This window comes from Xyrauchen texanus, chromosome 33, assembly GCF_025860055.1.
Source record: "Xyrauchen texanus isolate HMW12.3.18 chromosome 33, RBS_HiC_50CHRs, whole genome shotgun sequence".
NCBI classification, from domain to species: Eukaryota; Metazoa; Chordata; class Actinopteri; order Cypriniformes; family Catostomidae; genus Xyrauchen; species Xyrauchen texanus.
The window spans coordinates 20,012,896-20,035,082 of record NC_068308.1 but is presented as its reverse complement, the minus strand read 5'-3'; the positions used below and the strand labels follow the sequence as shown (position 1 = coordinate 20,035,082).

The following is a 22,187-nucleotide window of genomic DNA, read 5'->3' as shown; positions in this document are numbered from 1 at the left end:
ATTCATAGTATGAGTGTTGATACCACCTAATATTGAAGACATGCTTAAACAGCTTGTCGTTCATTTCATGTCAAGTGAAAGAGCTCTGCTTTTCAGAAATCAAGATGCATTACAGAGACTAAGTACAACAGTGACATTCACTGGGACACAGTTTATCCTTCAAGGAGTGTCATCCAGAGGTAAATCTCAAAGCTGAGGCCGGCCAATTCTTTGCAGGTAGACACAAAGAACAAAAACAAAAAAGTCTCCGCCCACCGCTATAAAACAATTACTGCGGTTGATCATGGATTAGTGAATGCACGCGCATGTGAGGAATAAACTACAGACTCGAGGACAGTTGTCAAAGGTAAGAAAGTGTACATTCATGTGTTGTTATTATTAGTATTTTACCATGTTTTCTTAGTTTATTACTGCCTATTTTAGAAACAATCTTACATAGTAAAATATGGCATTGTCGAAGTAAATTCCAAGCAGTTAATAGACGTGTGATATTTGTAAACATTACTGAAATGTAGCGCGTGAATTGTTAAATAGCACGAACAATAATTTACCAGATAACGTATATAATCGACAAGTGTTAGTTTAAATCTGCGATTTTATGGAAATTATGATGTGGAATAACTTTAAGATATAACTTTTTTTAATAACTACTTAAACTTTACAGTTGTAATAAGTCATTTTGTGAGAGACATTTGGCTAAATTAAGAGCGTTAAAACGTTCTAAACGTAATTAGATAACCTACTGTTAATTCGCCGGAACGGATGCTACGATGGACAGAGATCAGATCATCAGTCACGATTTAAGCAGCCGGTCTACATTTAGCCGTCAAACGCAGGTGATCTTTCACTGTAACTTGAAATGTAATTGGTGATGGGATCAGGGGTTGTAGCACACAGGCTCCCTTTTACGCCTCAAGCCCAGTGTGCCAAATGTGTTGCAGGGTAAGTATATATATATATATATATATATATATATATATATATATATATATATATATATATATATATATATATATATATATTCAGGCAATGCGATATTTTTCTTGTTTATTCTTAACCGATATTCATTTGGGCTTTTTCCTCCAGCCCAATGTCTGCAAACGAGGAGCGCACCTTTATTGCCATCAAGCCGGATGGCGTGCAGAGGGGACTCGTCGGAGAGATCATCAAGCGTTTTGAACTGAAAGGATTCAGATTAGTTGCTATGAAGTTAATCCAGGTAACGTTTTTACATTCTGTTCAAAATATTTTATATACGACAATGATTTTGGGCCTGTGCTCAACAACATAGCCTACAGTTTGTGTTAGTTTATGGCGTATGTATGGTAGACTTCACTTAAAGGAATATCGCGGGTTCAATACAAAATAAGCAAAATCGACAACATCTGTGGCATAATGTTGAATACCACAAATTTCGACTCCACCATCGTTTTCCTCGTATATGAAAAAAGGGAAAATCTGGTAAAGTGAGGCACTTTATGGGAATGGGGCTAATTCCCAAACTTTAAAATACTCACTGTTTCAAAAGTATTGCAGTAAAATGTAAACATTATGCGTGATAACATGATTTTAGTGTGATAAATTGACTTACTAACCTTTTCTGTATAAAGTTATATCCAAGTTTACAACTTCGTTGACATGATGACATTACTCCATAAATACTAACCCAAAAATTACAATTTAAACAACTTTAAAGCTCAAATAATAACAGAAGAATGAATGCTTTTACATTTCTGCCTTTAAACTCTCCAAAAATTGGCCCATTCACTTCCACTGTAAGTGCCACACTGTCACATAAAGTTTTACTTTTTTAAAGAAAAGGACGAATTAGTCGAAATAAATTTTTTGGTAGTCAATATTATGCCACAAATGCTGTCAACTGAGCTTAACTTGTATTGAACCCAGAATAATATATAAGAGTTTATAATCATTAATTTGTTAAATAATATTTGATTTATGCCTCGGCTATGATTGTGGAAAGCTCTATTCTTGGCCTTAGGGGACTTTCACACATAGGGGTTAATCTAATTACTAACTTTTAATTGTTGTTGTTGTTTGTGGTCTGTCAGGCTGTGCCATACTGTATATATTCCCATGTGACCATCTAGTTATTATAAACATTTCAAAATTATGATTTACTGTAGTCACATAAAAAAAAATGTCACCGTATAAACATTACACTCAAAAGGGTATGTGAGATTCAAGGGCAATTTTTTTTTCCCCCAAAGTTTATATCTAGCAGTCTTTTTTTGCTTATGTTTTGTATCTTTGTTTGTCTCTTTAATGCAGGCCAGTGAAGATCTTCTCAGGCAGCACTACAGTGACTTGATGGATCAGCCTTTCTTTCCTGGGCTTGTCAGTTACATGTCCTCTGGCCCTGTGGTTGCTATGGTAAACCTGTTTATAATACTTCACTGCCCCCAAAGTCTGATTCTAGGATGCTTTGAATTCAATAATGTTTCTCCTTCATTGCTAATAAGCTGTATTCACAGATTACATGAAGGTTATTGTGATAATGTTCTTTTTTTGTGATATATCTTTAGGTGTGGGAGGGTTTTAATGTTATAAAAACCGGCAGAGTGATGCTTGGCGAGACTAATCCCATTGACTCAAAGCCTGGGACTATCCGAGGCGACTTTTGCGTTCAAGTTGGTCGGTAAGCTCTTATGCCATGTTCTAAAATAACTTTGTCTAGTCTATAAAAAAAGCTTGATTAATGAAGACATTTCTGGTGAAAATGTAAAGCGAAATCTGAAAAATAAAAAAAGGGAATTGTTTGAACATCAAATGTATTTGTAGAATTAAATCAGCATACAAATATCATTTTCTTTGATTAGAAAAAATAATAGATGTCTATGCAAAATAATGTAATTTCAGCAGTGTACTTTTCAATTGTACCGTGCAATTAATGTTTGGCATTGCAGCTGTTTTGCACTATATTCTTCTTCTGGAATCTATATAGTGTCGCTGATCTATGTTAATTTGTCTGTCACCTTTGTCATAAGTATTTTGCTAATGTTGGATTGCTTTTACTTCAGGAACATCATCCATGGCAGTGATTCTGTCGATAGTGCCAACACTGAGATCAGCCTATGGTTCTCACCAGAAGAGCTCTGTGATTATTTCAAATGTCAGCATAGCTGGATCTATAGCTGAACACTTTCTTCTTTCCCTCTTTGGTGTTTCTGTATTGATTCATATTATTTTCCCATTGTTCTTGATGGTTGTCTTTACAATAAATCCATGTGTCATTGATTGCATGTGTTTAGTGTGAAAAGTAATGGAAGGTGTGTGTTTACTAAGTTACAATATCTATTCCATGAGTTTGGTGGACAGAGTAGGTACTCTATTATAAAACCAAATACCAGACACATGATGACATGAGACATCTGATCTGAAGATTGAGCTCTCGAAGATCTTGATTTATTTAATGTTTTCAAATAATTTGTTGAATAAGAAACCTATTTATACTGATGGTACACATGGGTCTTCTTAGCACCACATAGCAAAGCAATTATAATGACAATGCAATGCCACACAACGCATTGCAATACGGAATGAACTTTGGGACATAAAGTACACAGTGTGCATATAAATGATACTGTAGCACCAACGGTGCTGTTTTTTTCTAAAGTCCATCAAAATATTAATATGCTATATAATATAAAACCTATAATTTCAGATTGTTACTTAAAGCATGCAAGAACATGATGCTCTGGTCCTTTGCAGCCACGCATTATAAAATGTAAGTTTCTTTTGAACAATGTTGGTTACATCAAACAGTTAGAGAAAGGTCTCTTTCAGTCAGGTACTGGTTATCTAACCAGTGTACAGTACATGCAGAATTGACAAGAACTGATAAATGAAAATATAAATGTATACAATAAAAGTTACAGTGCATTCACTACATAAATGTGGAAAAATTGCACAAGAGTCACAGGAGTTGCCATCCAAGCAATTAATGTTCCATTTAAACATTTGCTATACTTGTCCTGAATATCCTACCCCATCATAGTAATTTACTATAATTTGGTGATGTTTTTTGTGTGTTTTAACCAGGTGTACTCTAATCTATTAATATTAAAGACAGTTACACGAGTCTGTTATTTTTTGGTCAACTGCATCTAAAAATTTGTGCTTTGCAAAAGCATTTCTGTTGTTCCTGTGGTTCATACAAATCTATTTTGCCTGCAAATTTCATCCAGTTACAGCATTCACCCAGAGGGACTGTCACTTTCTAACCAGACAAATCAAATAAATTATCATTCTTATAAAAATATATATATAATAGATGTGATTCATTCAATGTATTAGCATTTCCATAAAACACAATGGTTGTCAACATAGACTATTGCTATATTAAAATGATAAGATTTTTTTTTTCACCCAAATATCATGTATATGATTTTATATGATCATTTATAAAATCATGTTGTTTCAGATCCATACAACTTTCTTTTTTTTCAAAAGAACACAAAAAGGAGATGTTATGCAGTATATACAGCTTTAGTCACCATTCACTTTCATTGCATCTTTTTTCCATACAATGCAATTGAATGGTGACTGAGGCTAACATTCAGCCTAACATCCCCTCTTGTGTTCCACAGAAGAAAGAGTCATAAGGGTTCTGAAAAAAAACAAGGATGAGTGAATGATGTCAGAAGTTTTTTGATGATCTATCCCTATAAAATCTAGTTAAATTGTTATGCAAAGGTTCAAACATTATACAATGTACAGTGCAAAGTAGGATTTACTGTACAAAACATCAAGTTCAGCAGATAACCATTGAATCTGTTGGCAAGAAATGGACCCTTCAGTACTGCCCCTGTACCTTTGTCAACTGGTTAGGTTACAATAATATTAGTCAAACATACTTGGTCCATGAGGTTTGTGTCAACAAATGATGAACTTAGCACTAACAACAGTGGTTGATTATCTTTTTAACTCCATTCCATTATATGGATAGGTTGTTTTCTCTTCAAAATTAACTGTATTATTACTTATGTTTGAACAGAGATTAGTGGATGTTCAGTCTACATGCAAGAAATCTAAAAGTGATACTGCATGCCAGAGAATTTTAAACATTTCAAGTTGTATCTCACTTAGATTATATACTGTATACCCATTGTTAGAGGTCAACTGTGTCATGATCGGAGCACCACAGGAAATTAAAGTGTCTCTGCTTGAAGAGCTTTACATGCAAATGCTTATGATAGAGTCTCATACTGTCCCGTTGAGTGTAATATGCAGAAAACAAAAGTCTGATAAGAGATATGTGAAAGCATAATGTCTCATGTTGTATGCCTACTCTTTGAGACTCTTCAAGTCTTCTTAAGTAAATAATGACAGAATTAAATTTTTAGGCTAACTACCCCTTTAAATTAAGTAATTTAATTCAATTGTTAAAGCCAATACTTGTTAGTAGGCCCACTGAATCACAGTGCAATGTAAACAAAGTGTTAGAAGTCAAAGAAGTGGGAAGTTTCCACACCGAACACTGCATCTCTATAACATCTAGAAGTGTCCATATGAAGGCCCCATGCAAAGGTTGTAGGAATCAGGTCAATCCAACATTGCTTCCAGCTGGTCAGCAAGATCATCAAACATGTTCCCAATATCGTCAAGAATGTTCCCAGCTGACTTCACTGTGTTAATGCCACTGAGAGAGCAAAAGAATAAGAACAAGGTTGAGGAGTTTAATAAGGATGTGTGGTCAGTGTATATCTGTCTCAATAAGTCAAGAAGCCACATGTTGCATTTAGATACACAGCATCCAAGTATGTAAAAAACTGAATTGTTTTTCTCTTAGATTACCATATGCTAGAATGTAATGAGCTAAATCTGTTCAAAATTCAAAATTAGGTCCATTGGCAGACAGATTGACAGTGGATTTGTTGTTACAAAATGGGAGGGCAATCAAATGAAAGTGCACATTGTTGAGACACCATCTGTCCTGGTCCCTGAAATAAGGACATCAACAATTTGTCTTCATCTCAGCCAAAAAATGTCAGAATCAAAAGGAAGACACTAGTTTCTCCTTCATTGCTAATAAGCTGTATTCACAGATTACATGAAGGTTATTGTGATAATGTTCTTTTTTGTGATATATCTTTAGGTGTGGGAGGGTTTTAATGTTATAAAAAAAACTGCAGAGTTATGCTTGGCGAGACTAATCCCATTGACTCAAAGCCTGGGACTATCCGAGGCGACTTTTGCATTCAAGTTGGTCGGTAAGCTCTTATGCCATGTTCTAAAATAACTTTGTCTAGTCTATAAAAAAAGCTTGATTAATGAAGACATTTCTGGTGAAAATGTAAAGCGAAATCTGAAAAATAAAAAAAGGGAATTGTTTGAACATCAAATGTATTTGTAGAATTAAATCAGCATACAAATCACATTTTCTTTGATTAGAAATAATAGATGTCTATGCAAAATAATGTAATTTCAGCAGTGTACTTTTCAATTGTACCGTGCAATTAATGTTTGGCATTGCAGCTGTTTTGCACTATATTCTTCTTCTGGAATCTATTTAGTGTCGCTGATCTATGTTAATTTGTCTGTCACCTTTGTCACAAGTATTTTGCTAATGCTGGATTGCTTTTACTTCAGGAACATCATCCATGGCAGTGATTCTGTCGATAGTGCCAACACTGAGATCAGCCTATGGTTCTCACCAGAAGAGCTCTGTGATTATTTCAAATGTCAGCATAGCTGGATCTATAGCTGAACACTTTCTTCTTTCCCTCTTTGGTGTTTCTGTATTGATTCATATTATTTTCCCATTGTTCTTGATGGTTGCCTTTACAATAAATCCCAAAATCCATGTGTCATTGATTGCATATGTTTAGTGTGAAAAGTAATGGAAGGTGAGTGTTAACTAAGTTACAATATCTATTCTGAAGATTGGATCGCCGGACCTGCCAAAATGGAATGGTGGACTGTGGTTGTAATGATGGCCATGCACACCGGATATGTGATCCATGGAATGAGGAAACTGCTCTTTTGTTGAACTTTTGGGTACCTCAGCTACTTGAGCATGCAGAAAATTTAAATGAAAACGAAACAAAACATTCTCCTCCCGGCCCTCCACCGGGGGATGGAGTGGTCTGTTCACCAACTCCGGAACAGTGGGTCTCCTTGTCTCTGGGTCATCCATCTCTGGTTCTTGTCAGCCGGCCACGAGACAGCTTGCGTCTGCTTCCTGCGGTGGGATCGATGCCAGGGCGTGGCCACAGGGGCAGGCAGCGGTGGAGCCGGTGCAGTCACTGGAGGAGGACACCCTTAGTGACAAGCAGATGGGGTGCAGGATCTTGAGCCATGCCGGGGCAGGATGTGTTGGATAGCCTCCGTCTGCTGCTTTACTGCTGAGAACTGCTGGGCAAAGTCCTCGACCGTGTCACCAAACAGGCCAACCTGGGAAATGGGGGCATCAAGGAACTGTGCCTCGTCGGCCTCTCTCCTCTCGACCAGGTTGAGACAAAGGTGTCGCTCCTGGACCACCAAGGTGGACACCGCCTGCCCAAGAGAGCGCGCCGTGACCGGGTGACAGCGGTCGAAGAGTGCAGTTCTTGCATCAATCCTGGGGTGGAACTAGCCTCGTGCAGTTATTTTAGCACCTTGGCTTGGTGGACTTGCAGGAGAGCCATGGCGTGCAGGGCGGAGGTGGCTTGTCCAACGGCACCATAGGCCTTGGCTGTCAGGGATGACGTAAACCTACAGGCCCTGGACGGGAGCTTCGGGCGCCCACGCCAGATGGCAGCGCTCTGCGGGCATAGGTGCACCGTGAGCAACTTATTCACCAGGGGGATCCCTGAATACTCTTGGCTGCCCCACTATTGAGGGTAGGGAGGGCGGGGGAGCTGACCTTGGTGCCTCCCACGACCTTGTCAGCTCCTCGTGCGCCTCCGGGAAGAAAGGAACTAGGGAGGTGCGTGGCTGTGAGCGGCGCCGCGGGCCCAGGAACCAATCATCGGGTTAGCTGATGCTTGCAGCAGCAGAGGAAAGCATCTCCATTTCGGCGTCAGCCTGTGACTGGGCGACCATACCCGAGGGGGGAAGCCCAACCAAGGCCTCCGCATCCGACTGGACGAGCCCCGAACAAGAGGTCGAACTCGCTCTGAGACGAGCCAGCGGACTCATCCGGAAGCCCGATCGGGGCAAACTAGTGAAATTATCTTTTCATTTCAACTCAGGGCTGGACTGGTAATCTGGCACACCGTAATTTTCCGGGTTATAGGTCTCCTTTAATGCTGACTGGGAGAGTTCTTGTTGCACATAAAACATGTCCAAAACAATGCAACTAATGCAAAAAAAACACAAAAAATGCAGGGTCTCTTGGCACGTCATGTTACACACAATAGTGCCGGCCACATTGGGTTTTAAAGGAATAAGTCACACAAAAATGAAAATTCTCTCATCATTTAGACACCCATATGCCTTCTTGGATGTGTATGACTTTCTTTCTTCAGCAGAACACAAATTAAGATTTTTAGAAGAATATCTCTGGTCTTTTGGTCCATACAATGCAAGTGAATGGGTGTCAAAAATTGGAAGCTCCAAAAATCACACAAGTCAGCATACAAGTATCCATGTGACTCCAGTGGTTAAATTAATGTCTTCAGAAGAGATATGATAGGTTGAGTGAGAAACAGATCAATATTTAAGTCAATTTTTATTATAAATTCTCCTCCCTGCTCAGTCAATCTCCACTTTCACATTCTTCTTCTTTTGTTTTTGGAGATTCACATTCTTCATGCATACTGCATATCTACTGGGCAGGGAGAAGAATTTCTATCAAAAATTCCTTAAATATTGATCTCTTTCTCATCCACACCGGTCATATTTTGGCATCCATTCACTTGCATTGTATGGACCTACAGAGCTGAAATATTAATTTGTGTTCTGAAGAAAGAGAGTCATACACATCTGGGATGGCATGAGGGTGAGTAAATGAGAATTATAATTTTTGAGTGAACTATTTCTTTCAGTAGCACTTGGGGGGCCACATATTCCTCCTTTTGAGATACAATGTTCCACATTGATTTAGTTCTTGTATCTTTTAAGCCCAGCAATAGTTGTGTTCTCATTATAATGCATGATGCACAATTATCTGAAGTTTGTGACTGAATATTCTGCCTGAAGTATTGTTCTACAAAGGTTGATACTTTTCTATCAGACATTTGAAAAAACGTGATAAAGGCTAAGCATAATTATAAATTATTTTATCACCTCTACTTTCCTGGTAATTTATTATACAAATTAACACACTCTCTACATCAGGGGTCAGTATTATTAAAAACTATTGTTATTAAAAATGTCACTGTTTTATTCTATTACATTAAAACTTTTAAAGCTACTAAATGTATTCAGCTAAAAGCAGTGAGTGGTTTTCTCGTTTCCTTGTTATTGTTGTTTGAGTAACAGCTTTTTTATGACCCAGCCTACTTGACAGTGCTCAATTCAGTTACATGTACACTTCAAGTCCAACATTTTGATGCAAATATGCTTTTTGTCCCACTGCGTTCACTTTAGACCAAATCGACAGCATTTAAATTAATGCCTCACCAAGACAGGAATTAGTGGATTATAAAGTGTTTTTGATAATTTTGTTGCGTACCCACATTAACGCACAAATATTAGCCGCCTGTCAATCAAACAGCACGCAGCTACGGCAGGAAATAAAAAGCCAATCTTTTATATTTTATCTAGAAAAAACCACCAGTGGTTGTCTTGTTATTGCGATCGATGTAATGAACACCCCTGTTCTAGATGTAGAACATAGGCTAAGTGTAGAAAATTACTCAAATGTTTGATCGCAGACATCTCTCTTTTTTTTCAGATAAACATCAGGATTGTTTTATCGACCAGCCCTATTGATAACATTACATTAATCTCTCACAGTAGCCCAATAATCACAGTGATAGATAGCTAATTCACAGGCTACATTATAGACAAAGAATCTAGTAAGCAGAAATATGAAATTTACCTTGATATGTTTCTTCAAATTAGAGGCAGGATTAATGCTGATAACTGGTTTGAGCAAGTTAAACTCACATGACACAATCAAGCAATTGGGCTTTTTCACAGCGAAAAGCCCTTTCAGGTGTGGCCGTGATGTTCAGGTGTTGAAAATGTGTTTGAGGCATCCTCCACATCCATAAAAGTTGACGCCTGAGCTACAGCTGCCATTCAAGTTTTTTACGTGTGATTTGATTTGATGGGAGTCACAAGACTCTCCCTAGCCAATAATGTTGATGGATAAAAATAAAATGAGGAGAGATGTAGCAAACACAGACTGTGGGAAAATAATGCATTAAAAGTTGTTGCAGCACTTAAAATGTACTCAAGTAAAAGTGTAAAATTTTAAAGCTACTTAATAAAGTACAATTCCAGGAAAAAACTACATGAGTATTTGGAATTCGATAATTTACACCCATGGAACTGAACACTCCCTAGGTTAGTTAATATGGACACAGATAATATTAAGGTAATCTTGCCATGCTTGCCCAAATATACCAAAATTTCATGACCATGTTGACTGACTTTAGACAGGACCCTAAGTGTGTTTGAATTTGTTGTGTATTACCTGTTTCTTGGATCCTCCTGAGCCAACTTTCTCTCCACTACTTTAAGTGCTGCCTCTAAAGATGTGCTGGTTTGCTCTAGTCGTTTATGTACAAGCACGTCCTGGCCTTCTGTCACAGCTTGTGGTTTTCCTGACAGCACAAACTGACCTTGAGGCACTTTGTTTGGGGGACATCGAGCCAGAGGACTGCACGGTGGTGAAACAGCAAAGGCCACACTCTGAATGACACTGACTGTCACTCCTGAAAAAAACAAAACAATATTGATGACGGCCGACAAGGGGAAGATGTAACATAACATATTACATTGATTATTAAAAGCATAAAACATCAGTTTACTACTTATTTTTTCCTAAAATGTACAAGATAATCCTAAAACCATTTCCAAATGTTTGTGAGCATCCCATGGTTCTATTTTTTTTACGATTTAATAGAAGCATTATATGAAACAAATTCAACAAAGTATTTAATTGTCAGTTACTTGAAAGTAATACAACTGTTATAAGAGTTTGTTTGCTGTATGATCATTTACGAATATATTGCAGAGAATGTTAACTAAGGAAATTATTTATAAAAAATAAACACTGTTGTATTAAAATTAACATGAAATCAAATTGAACCCCTTTTACTTTTTTAACAAATGTTCCTGGTCTTTTCTCCTGGTTCAATTAAAAAAAATGTATTCATAACCTTTTATCAAAATGCAAGTGAGGCGCACATTTTACAATTCAGTCAATGTCTGGTGGATAAAATCAAGTACTGCCCTACATTTCTTCTCCTCACAGAAGTAAAATGAGTTACGCCATTTAACATTGACTTCAATCATTCAAACGAGTAATACCAGATGCTGATTCAAAGGATAGTTCAACCAAAAATGAAAATTCTGTCATCATTTACTCACACTAATGTTGTTCCTAACACATATTCCTTATTTCCTGTGGAACACAAAAGGCGATGTTAGGTAGAATGTAAGCCTCAGTCATCATACACTTTTGTTGCATCTTTTTTCCATACAGTGAATGTGAATAATGACTAGCATTGTGGCTAACATTCTACTAAGCATCTCCTTTTGTGTTCTACAGCAGGGTTATTTAACTTCATCAACACTTGGGCCAAGCCAGAATATTTTGTCAACAAAAAGATACTACTGTATCTACAGATACTGTAACAGTTCAAAGTTATAGTATAATATTTGTTAACTATATAAATAAAACATTTGTGTTTATAGTTTTTATTTTTTGCATTAGAAATATTTTCAACTAGCAGGAAATAATTTTTTATTTTTTTAAAATACAAGTTCATCACAAGTTGAGCTCAATCGACAGCATTTGTGCCATAATGTTGAGTTCCACAAAAATTATTTTCTACTCATCCCTCCTTTTCTTTAAAAAAATCAAAGTTGCATTGATGCACTTACAATGGAAATTAATTGGGCCAATTTCCTGAGGGTTTAAAGGCAAATATATGAAGCTTTTCATTTTGTAGAAGCATATACATTAATTTTTCTTTTAAAACGCATGTATTATTTGAGCTGTAAAAAAATTACACAGAAGAGGTAAGTGATTTTTCACACCAAAATCATGTTAACATACATATTCAGGGTTTCCAATCTTTTCAAGGGCATTTTATATGCCCAATGGGTTTAATATTCAAGAAAAAACAAACAAGAGGCCATGATGTATAGTATATTGTGGTTATTGGATGGTTATTTTATTTTATTTATTCTATATTTGACAGTTTAATTCCATTAATTATCAAAATGTTGTCTAATCAAATTAATTCTTTAAAACTTTAATCAAATGAAAATAGAATTACTTAAATTAAAATTTTCAACATAACATCAGCAATCTGAAACAACACTGGAGATGAAGTGCTGCATAACAGAACAGATATTGCTTTAATACATCATTATTATTATTATTATTAAATTACTGTAAACATTACATTACCATGCATAATTTTTGCTCTTTTTTTCTCTATTTCACGCATCCATTAAAATGTTTTTTTATTTTAACGCTTCCCAGTGTTTTTGACCTTAGTTCCCTTACGAGGGAACTCGCGATGCGTCGATGACGCTTTGGGAACGCTTTTGCGTGATTACCTCTGAAGCACGTATGTCAACTAGTCAAAGGAATGAATGAACGCCACGGGTGGGTGATGTCATGACCAGGAAAGGATATAAGCACATCCGGTGCGTTATTTGCGCCAGCTTTTGTGTCTGTCTCTCATTATATTGGATGTTATGGCGAAACAACTATTTAAAGCCTGTGCCTCTCCTTGCCCTCGTTATATCACGGGTGGAGATACACATGAGCTTTGTGTAGTTTGTTTGGGAGTGGAGCATGCGATGTCAGCCTTCGAGGAGACTGACTGTCAGCATTGTGAGCGTCTGCCGCTCCGCACGCTCCGCTCCCGTCTGTCCGCATTTGAGGATGATGGACAGGCTCGCGAACCTCAGGGTTCTGGACCCGCGGCTGTCGAGGCAGCTCGGAGAAGGCTCACTTGGGGTTCGCAAATGGATATCTCGGCGGGGTTGGAGACGGGCTCTGCCTTATTTCCTCCTTTACCCGAGGGATCCATTGCTCTCTTGCCAGTGTCGGAAGCCCGCGCTGCAGCTTCTTCCGCCCGGGAAGAGAGCCCGACGCTTCGGTGCTCTAGCTCTGAGGAGGCGGAGTTACTGAGCATTTATGAGAGTGACACAAACACTAACACAATAAGGGGAGAGGATTCGCCATCCCTCTCCCCAGCATATGAGGAGCTTATTGAGGTGATAACTCGTGCTGTTAATAAGTTAAATATTGACTGGCCAGCAGAAAAAAGAGATACTCGTCCTAAAAGCAAATTAGACAAGCGTTTTCTCACATCTAATGTTTCATCTCAACCACGGGCCCTTCCATTTTTTCCTGATCTACATAGTGAGCTATGTAGATCATGGAATAAACCATTTTCGTCACGTCTTTTTAGTCCCCATGTTCACACATATTCAAATATAAAGGGGCTGAAAGATTTTGGTTATGGGTTGATGCCCCCAGCGGAACAGATGCTCGCGAGCTATCTGTCTCCTGGGTCAGCATCGTCCCTGAAGGATCCCGTGTTGCCGAATAAACCACTAAAAACCACATCTAATTTAGTGGGTAAGGCTTATACGGCAGCAGGTCAAGCTGGAGCCTGTATGCACACGATGGCAGTGCTCCAAGCCTATCAGGCAGATCTGCTGGGGGATATCGATAGGAGTGAGGGAGTTAGTCCCGACGAAATTCGAGAACTTCGTCGGGCTACAGATCTTTCTCTCAGAGCTACGAAGGAGACAACCCGTGCTATTGGGCGGTCTATGGCAGCCCTCGTAGCTACTGAGAGACATCTTTGGTTAAATCTTGCAGAGATTAAAGATAAAGAACGGGCTTTTCTTTTAGATGCCCCTATGTCTCCCTCTGGTCTTTTCGGTGACTCGGTGAATACGGTTGTTGAAAGGTTTCAAGAAAATAAAAAACAATCTGAGGCTTTTAAAAAATTCCTTCCTCACCGAGTCCATCCCCCTGGGGATGCTGGGCGTGAGCATCTCCAGCCAAGTTCCTCGCACCGTGTGCAACAGAAAATAAGTGTTGCGTCTCGTGCTCCTCCGAATAAATCTTGGGGACCGAGCCAACGCTCTCAGCCGAAGTCAGCTAAGTCTAAGCCGGATCTGAGGACCGTGCTTACGGCTAAGAAGGCTTCGGCTCAGAAAAGGTCCTGATGCTATGCACGTCAGACCATCGAGGACAGCCCCAACCGGTGTGGAGCAGTGTACACCTCAGAATATGGTGCCCGCTCCACTTCGGGGTCCTCATGGGACCGGTCTGCCAACCCCGCCACCCTTGGTGCTTCGGGGCGCAGTGGTATCCAGCGAAAGTTCTGCGCAATGTCGACTCGACGTTGCATCGGGCGTGAGCCCTCTGAGGGAGGTTCAAAAACAGTCAGTTCGGTTGTTTCCTGCCAATATGCTTCAGGTCGCCGAAGTGGCTGTTCCTTTAACACCAGAGGCCAGTCTCGAGAGACTGGTACCCTTAGTAGATTTTCTGACAGAGTGGAAGAATCTGGCGAATATATCTCCTTGGGTCCTGCAGATAATAGAGAAAGGTTACAGAATCCAATTCGGTTCTCCTCCGCCTCGTTACAACGGGGTGTTACTCACGGTAGTACATCCCGAGCAGGCTCTGGTAATGGAGCAAGAAGTAGAGTCTCTCTTAGCAAAGGGAGCTATAGAACAGGTGTACTCCCCCGACAGAGAATTGGGGTTTTACAGCCGATACTTCATTGTTCCAAAAAAGGATGGGGGGTTGCGTCCAATTTTAGATCTCCGTTTGCTGAATCGTGCAGCCATGAAATTGAAATTCAAGATGCTCACACTCAAACAGATAGTGACTCAAATCAGATCCGAGGACTGGTTTGTCACGATAGATTTGAAGGACGCTTACTTCCATGTCTCCATCCTCCCTCAACACAGGAAGTTCCTCAGGTTTTCTTTCGGGTGCAAAGAATACCAATATCGGGTGCTTCCATTCGGTCTAGCTCTGTCACCCCGTACGTTCACGAAGTGCGTAGATGCAGCTCTGGCCCCGCTCAGGCTGCAGGGCATACGCATTCTGAACTACATCGATGACTGGCTGATTCTGGCGGATTCAGAGCAGTCAGCGGGTCGGCATCGAGATGTCGTTCTCGCTCATATGAAAAAATTGGGGTTGAGACTCAATGCCAAGAAGAGTGTGCTTTCTCCATTACAGAGAACCACTTTCCTTGGTGTGATATGGGATTCAGTCACGATGCGGGCCACACTATCGCCCATTCGTGTAGCTGCTATCATCACAGCCACAAAAGAGTTGAAGCTAGGACAGTCATGCACTGTGAAACAGTTCAAGAGACTGTTAGGCCTCATGGCAGCAGCGTCCAATGTGATCCCCTTTGGCCTGCTGTACATGAAACCTTTGCAGTGGTGGCTCAGGACCAGAGGGTTCTCCCCGAGGGGGAACCCACTTCGTATGATCAAGATCACGCGGTGGTGCATCCGCGCCTTGATTATATGGAGGAAACATTGGTTCCTATCCCAGGGTCCGGTGTTGGGAGCTCTTTGCCATCGAGTTGCTATCTCGACAGACGCTTCTCTCACCGGCTGGGGAGCGGTAATGGAAGGCCGCTCAGCTCAGGGTCTGTGGAGGAACCATCATCTCTCTTGGCACATAAATTGCCTGGAGATGATGGCCGTCTTCAATGCGTTGAGACATTTCCTCCCAGATCTGAGGGGCCATCATGTGCTTGTCCGTACAGACAACACATCGGTGGTCTCTTATTTAAATCGACAGGGGGTCTGCGCCAGGCCCACTCTGCAAACTGGCGCACCAGATCCTCTTGTGGTCCCTGGGGAAAATACTCTCCCTGAGGGCAGTGTATATCCCAGGGTACCAGAATATAGGAGCAGACACCCTGTCGAGGCAGGTGCTGAGGCCAGGGAATGGAGACTCCACCCCGAGGCGTGGAGCTCATTTGGGAATTTTACGGCCAAGCAGAAGTGGATCTGTTTGCGCCTCAGCTTACTGACGCACTGTCCACTTTGGTTCTCCCTCACGCAACCAGCCCCCTTGGGGTTGGACGCTATGGTACAGACGTGGCCGAGGCTACGTCTGTACGCATTTCCCCCTGTTGCTCTGCTCCCAGGAGTTCTGGAGAGAGTCCGCTGGGACGGAGTAAGTCTACTATTAGTAACTCCAGGCTGGCCGAGTCGAATTTGGTTTGCGGACCTAATTCATCTCCTCGACGGCCCTCCTTTCGAGGTACCTGTCAGGAGAGACCTTCTGTCTCAGGCAGGGGGCACAATATTTCACCCCCGACCGGAGATTTGGAACCTATGGGTTTGGCCTCTGAGGGGGCCCAACTTTTAGAGAGTGGTCTCTCGACTGAGGTCGTTGAGACCATTCTTAGCTCCAGAGCTCCAGCCACGAGATAATTATATACACTTAAGTGGAAAGTTTTCACGTCTTGGTGTCACCAGCATCAGCGAGATCCAGTTAACTGTTCAGTCAACACAGTACTTGAGTTTCTCCAGTATCGCTTTACATCAGGTTTATGTCCTTCTACCTTAAAGGTTTACGTGGCGGCCATTGCGGCTTTCCATGCCCCTGTGGGTAGTACATCTTTGGGTCGAGACCCCCTGATTATTCGTTTCCTTCGTGGCACCTTGAGGCTGAGGCCTGTGGTTTGAACTAGGGTGCCGGCATGGGATTTGGCGATAGTTTTGGAAGGCTTGTCTGGGGCTCCCTTCGAGCCCCTAGAGTTAGTTTCAGAAAAATTTCTGACATTCAAAACTATCTTTCTGTTAGCCATTTCGTCCCTAAAAAGAGTCGGAGACCTTCAGGCTCTTTCGGTGTCTCCCACCTGTTTGGAATTTGCACCGGGTATGGTTAAGGCGTTCTTATATCCTAAGCAGGGTTACGTCCCTAAGGTGCCAACCAATGTTCCAAGGCCTATTGTACTGCAGGAATTCTGTCCTCCTCCGTTTACATCTTCGGACCAGGAAAAACTGAATCTCTTGTGTCCAGTGCGAGCACTGGACGCTTATGTCCACAGGGCTGCCCTGTGGAGAAGATCTGATCAGTTGTTTGTCTGTTTTGGTTCACCTAAGAAAGGTCTTCCTGCTTCTAAACAGACAATCAGTAAGTGGATAGTTGAGGCTATTTCTCTTGCATATGAGTCCTCTGGCCAGCCGTGCCCTTTGGTGGTCAGAGCTCACTCTACTCGAAGTATGGCGGCCTCTAAAGCCCTCTTATCAGGAGTTTCCCTCCAGGAGGTTTGTGATGCGGCAGGTTGGTCCTCGCTGCTGACTTTTGTGAGGTTTTATAGCCTGGACCTGGAAGCTGCCCCAGGATCCCAGGTGCTTTTTACTTAATTTGCCGACAGTTTTTATCATCTGGCATTTTGTAATTATGGCGGATTGGGTATTATCGCTCCCAAAGCGCCATCGACGCATCGCGAAGTTCCCTCGTAAGGGAACGTCTCAGGTTACGACTGTAACCCTAGTTCCCTGAGAAGGAACGAGACGATGCGTCGCCCTGCCATACTTCCTGCATCCCTGCGATCGACTTTGCTTCGGCTCTAAAAGCTAACGTGAGTAACGCACCGGATGTGCTTATATCCTTTCCTGGTCATGACGTCACCCGCCCGTGGTGTTCATTCATTCCTTTGACTAGTTGACATACGTGCTTCAGAGGTAAAAACCTCGAACGCAAAAGCTTTCCCAAAGCGTCATCGACGCATCGTCTCGTTCCCTTCTCAGGGAACTAGGGTTACAGTCGTAACCTGAGACGTTTCTTACCTCCAGATAAGCAGGTTGCTACATGGCCCAGTGTAATGATTATTAAACCCCAAAAAGCAAATTTAATCAAATAAACATATAGTCCATATGTCCTTCAGAGCTCTCTGTCATCTACTACACATGCACAGAATGACCAGATAATCATGATCCAGTGTTTTCAGGGTTTGAGTGTCCAGCTTCACACAATCACTTTGAAGGACGCAGCACATGCAGATTATAAATTATATTTATTTCATTAAATCGCAGTCTTTTGCGGTTTATTAATCGCAAATTAATCATTATTAATGAGTGTCCATGAACCCTAATATTGTTTATGTCTTGTGGCAATACTTTTTAAATAGTGAGTATTTTGACATTTACGGATTGGCCCCATTCACTTCCATTGTAAGTGCCTCACTGTAACCCAGATTTTTGCTTTCATTTCAAGAAAAGGAGGGACGAGATTCAAATCTAAATTATTTTTTGTTGTAATCAACATTATGCAACAAATGTTGTCGATTTAGATTAACTTGTATTGGACCAAGAAAACTAATTTAACTTGTGACAAAAACATACATAATCATATACTTCATATAATTCTTCACAACAGTTAAAGCATTGTTGCGTATAAAACACTTTGGAAGAGTTTACTCTTGTTTACGATAGCGTTTACGGTTTTGGTAACCAAAATGTTTTCATCATTTACAGAATTTCAAGACGATTGATGGATAATTCAAAATGCTTTCAATCATTTTGACCACTGGAACAATTGTTTCTTTACTTGTAGGCATTTCTCTACTTTTGAAACCTTCCCACCATTAAACAATCTGGATTAGTGGAAAGAAAAGGTATGAAATACAAAATGGGAGAGAGATGATAGTTAAGATTTGAGGAGAGAAACGAGAGATGCAAAGTGTTGTCCACTGGAATAATTCATGGAATATTATTCAATAATTGGGTGACAAGATCACAAGATCATCACATAAACTTACAAGAGAAGAATAAAAAGAAAAAAAGGAGAACCCACAATGCAGCCCTTGATATGCAAAAGTTCTTGCAATATATGTCACATTAAAATATGAAGCAGTATAACCAAATGAATAAATATAACTTATCTGTTTAAGTTTAAAATACAAATATCAATGCAAAGATTTACATGCAGATATTTAACATAAAAAAATTAATAAAAATTACTATCTACTTTTCTTACTTTAAAGAATTGTTTTAACAAGGTTCAAACATTGCCATACCTGAAGCTGCTGCAGTAGAATGGCATGTGGACTTTGAAGGGTTGGGAGGTTTATGCTGAGAGCCTGGTTTCAGAGAGGTTGTAGGTTTATAAGGATTTTTTGTCAATCCTACATTCTGCATTCGTTGCGAGACCATCTCAGTCTCTGTGGCCCTTTCATTTCCTATGTGCGTGCTTGTGTCCTGACCTTTAGTCTGCAGTTCTTTTGCTTTATGTCTCCTCTTGACAGTGTCTGATTCTTTTAAGTTAAACTCAGGCTCCTCTATGGCTAATTTGATTGATTTCTCTGGCTTCCGAATTTCAACATTGGCCTCAGACTCCATCTTAGTGCTAGATATTTTGGTCCTTTGTTTGATAGTAACTTTGCCCTCGTCAGCAAAAGGTATGCTCTCTTGTGAGCTCCCTTGTGCGGGTGAACATGAACACTGCTGATTCCTCAGAGGACTCATGTTTTCCTCCACAGGTTTTTCTCTGTTGTGCTCTGTCGCATACATTGAAGATTCACTGGTGGTTCTCCTACGGTTTTCCATGTTTTTTGGTGGGGTGGCTGGTGAGATGGCTCTAAAACAAGGGCTGTTGCATGTCTTACTTGGGCTTCCTGCATTGCTCTCCAGTTTAGCTGCAATGCTTCTTACACTTCCTGCACTCTCTGTTTCAACCCCACTTGAATTCACTCCACTTGGGGCAGAGCTTAGACGCTTTGGAGGGGGTGGAGGAGGACCCTTACTCTTGGCACGTATGGCAAAGGAATGACTGCGGCCCAGCTGGCGCCCACAGGGACCGTAAGATGACTGACTGCTACCAGGCTTGCGAGTTAGCGTGGCATATGAAGCCAGGTTGGCTGAAGTTTTAGGTTTTGATTTGTCGTCATCTTCATTCTCTCCGTCCGACAGAGTGTAGCGAGACAGACTTTGGGTGCGCTTTTTGGACTGGGATGCCTTTCCATTTTCCTGCTGTATCCTGATTGGAGCTGGACTTCCCATGCTGGATTTACTGTTTTTATGTTGCAAGTAGCTGAAACCTCTCTGAACAGGTGATCCATGTGGTGAGCAGTAATGGGGCTGAGTGGGAGAGGCCGCTGGTCTGGGCTTGGTCTGAACAGTTGAATAGGCAAAGTGTGCTATATTACTGGTCATTATGGGTGGTGTCCGTGCCGGCATTGGACTGCCAGATAAAGAGTGATGGTGCTGTGATACAATTTTGATAGGTGATATTTGGCTTCTGTCCTGAGACTCAACTGCTGCATGATGCTCCTTGCTGGGGCTGCTGTCCAGAATGCCCAGGCTCTCCTGTAAGCGGCTGTGGGGGGTGACTGATGCCATCGGGCGTTCCAGTGACTGCCTAGACCCCCCCGATTGTGTGCCAATGGTCTCTTGACTAAAATGCATGACTGCTCCGCTCATGCTGCCAAGACATTCTTGGCCTCCAGTGTGCCCGCTCCGAGCCATGGCATTTTGGAGCTCTGTGCTTAGCTCACTGTCCTGAAAAGTGAGCATCTTTGGTGATAGAGGAGATGATGGGCAGTCAGAGCTCTCGTGGTGCTCAATGGCCACCAGCTCCAGAGCAGGAGGCGCTCCCCTGCGCTGTAGAAGTGCCTGGCCCTCTGCCTGGCTCTTACGAGCCTTCTGCACATCACTGAGCTTCTTCACAGCAAGCATCAACTTCTTCTGATGGCCTATAGTTAAATATATCAATCCAAAAAGATATTTAGAAAATTATCTTCCATCCCTTCCTTTGGATGAATGGATGGATGGATGAACCTGTACCTAAATATCGATCCAACCATATATTCATCCATCCATCCATCCATCCATTCACCTACCCATCTATCTATACATATCATTTTTCATCCATCCAGCCATCCATCCACTTACCAACATACCTACCTACCTACTTACCTAACCACATACAGAGCTGTGAAAAGTATTTGCCCCCATCCTGATTTCTTCTGTTTTTGTGTATCTCTAATACAAAATTATTTCTAAAATTTAAACACAATCTAACATAAAACAATGGCAATCGGAGTAAACATAAAATACAGATTTTAAATTGTAATGTAATTTTTTTGAAGCAAAAAAAGTTATCCAATACCAACTGGGTCTGTGTGAAGAAGTATTTGTCCCCTTAGTTACCAAATCCCCAAATTCATAATTTGGTTCAGCTGGACTAGACACACCCAGGCCTGATTACTGGCAGTCCTGTTCAATCATATCAACACCTAAATAGAACTTTTTCAGCATCATGAAGTTGGCTTAAAGGTTGCACACTATGCCAAGGTCGAAAGAAATTCCAGAAATGATGAGGAAAATGGTGATTGAAATATATCAGTCTGGGAAGGTTTACAAGGCTATTTCAAAGTAAGAGCCATTATTTCCAAATGGAGAAAACTTGGCACAGTAGTGTACCTTCCCAAAAGTGGCCGACCTTCCAAATTCCTCCAAGAGCACAGCGATGACTCATCCAGGAATTCACAAAAAAGCCAAAGACAACATCCAAGGAACTGCAGGCCTCTCTCGCATCAAGAAAGGTCACTGTTCATAACTTCACTATCAGTAAGACACTGAGCAAAAATGCCATTCATGGAAGAGTGGCGAGGCAAAAACCATTGCTAACCAAGAAGAACATTAAGGCTCGTCAAAAGTGGATGAGTCAAAAGTGGAACTGTTTGGAAGACAGGGGTCCCATTACATCTGGCGTAAATCAAACACAGAATTCCCAAAAAATAACATCATTCCTACGGTCAAGCATGGTGGTGGTAGTGTGATGGTGTGGGGATGCTTTGCTGCTTCAGGGCCAGGGTGACTTTCAATAATTGAGGGAAACATGAATTCTGCTCTCTACCAGAAAATCCTAAAGGAGAATGTCCGTTCATCAGTCCATATCTTGATTTTCAGTCGCAACTGGATTATGCAACAAGACAATGATCCAAAGCATATGATTAAGTCCACCTCTGAATGGCTCAAAAAAGCTAAATTAAAGTTTTGGAGTGGCCTAGTCAAAGTCCTGACTTGAACCCGATTGGCAGGACTTTAAA

General features: G+C 40.9%; 2 protein-coding genes across 6 annotated transcripts in view; one reads left to right on the top strand and one right to left on the bottom strand.

The window, feature by feature from the left end:
- Positions 1 to 297: 297 nt before the first annotated feature.
- Positions 298 to 7,310, top strand: LOC127626612 (nucleoside diphosphate kinase A-like). 2 transcript variants are annotated; one of them, XM_052102524.1, is made up of 5 exons: positions 298 to 346; positions 1,087 to 1,219; positions 2,290 to 2,391; positions 2,544 to 2,656; positions 6,610 to 7,310. In XM_052102524.1, the coding sequence occupies exons 2-5, from the start codon at positions 1,091 to 1,093 to the stop codon at positions 6,725 to 6,727; spliced, it is 462 nt and encodes a 153-aa protein (XP_051958484.1). In that variant the 5' UTR covers positions 298 to 346; positions 1,087 to 1,090; the 3' UTR covers positions 6,728 to 7,310. The 2 variants fall into 2 exon arrangements, with proteins under 2 accessions (XP_051958484.1, XP_051958483.1); XM_052102523.1 differs by lacking the exon at positions 6,610 to 7,310 and adding an exon at positions 3,039 to 3,303.
- Positions 4,038 to 22,187, bottom strand: part of LOC127626608 (caskin-2-like) — a 76,681-nt gene continuing 58,531 nt past the window's right edge. For all 4 annotated transcript variants that reach the window (XM_052102515.1, XM_052102513.1, XM_052102516.1 and 1 more), the window contains 3 exons: positions 19,155 to 20,828; positions 10,586 to 10,826; positions 4,038 to 5,659 (listed from right to left, as the gene is read on the bottom strand). In XM_052102515.1, coding sequence (XP_051958475.1) covers positions 5,563 to 5,659; positions 10,586 to 10,826; positions 19,155 to 20,828 — 2,012 coding nt within the window. In that variant the 3' untranslated portion in view covers positions 4,038 to 5,562. The remainder of the gene's footprint in view (positions 5,660 to 10,585; positions 10,827 to 19,154; positions 20,829 to 22,187) is intronic.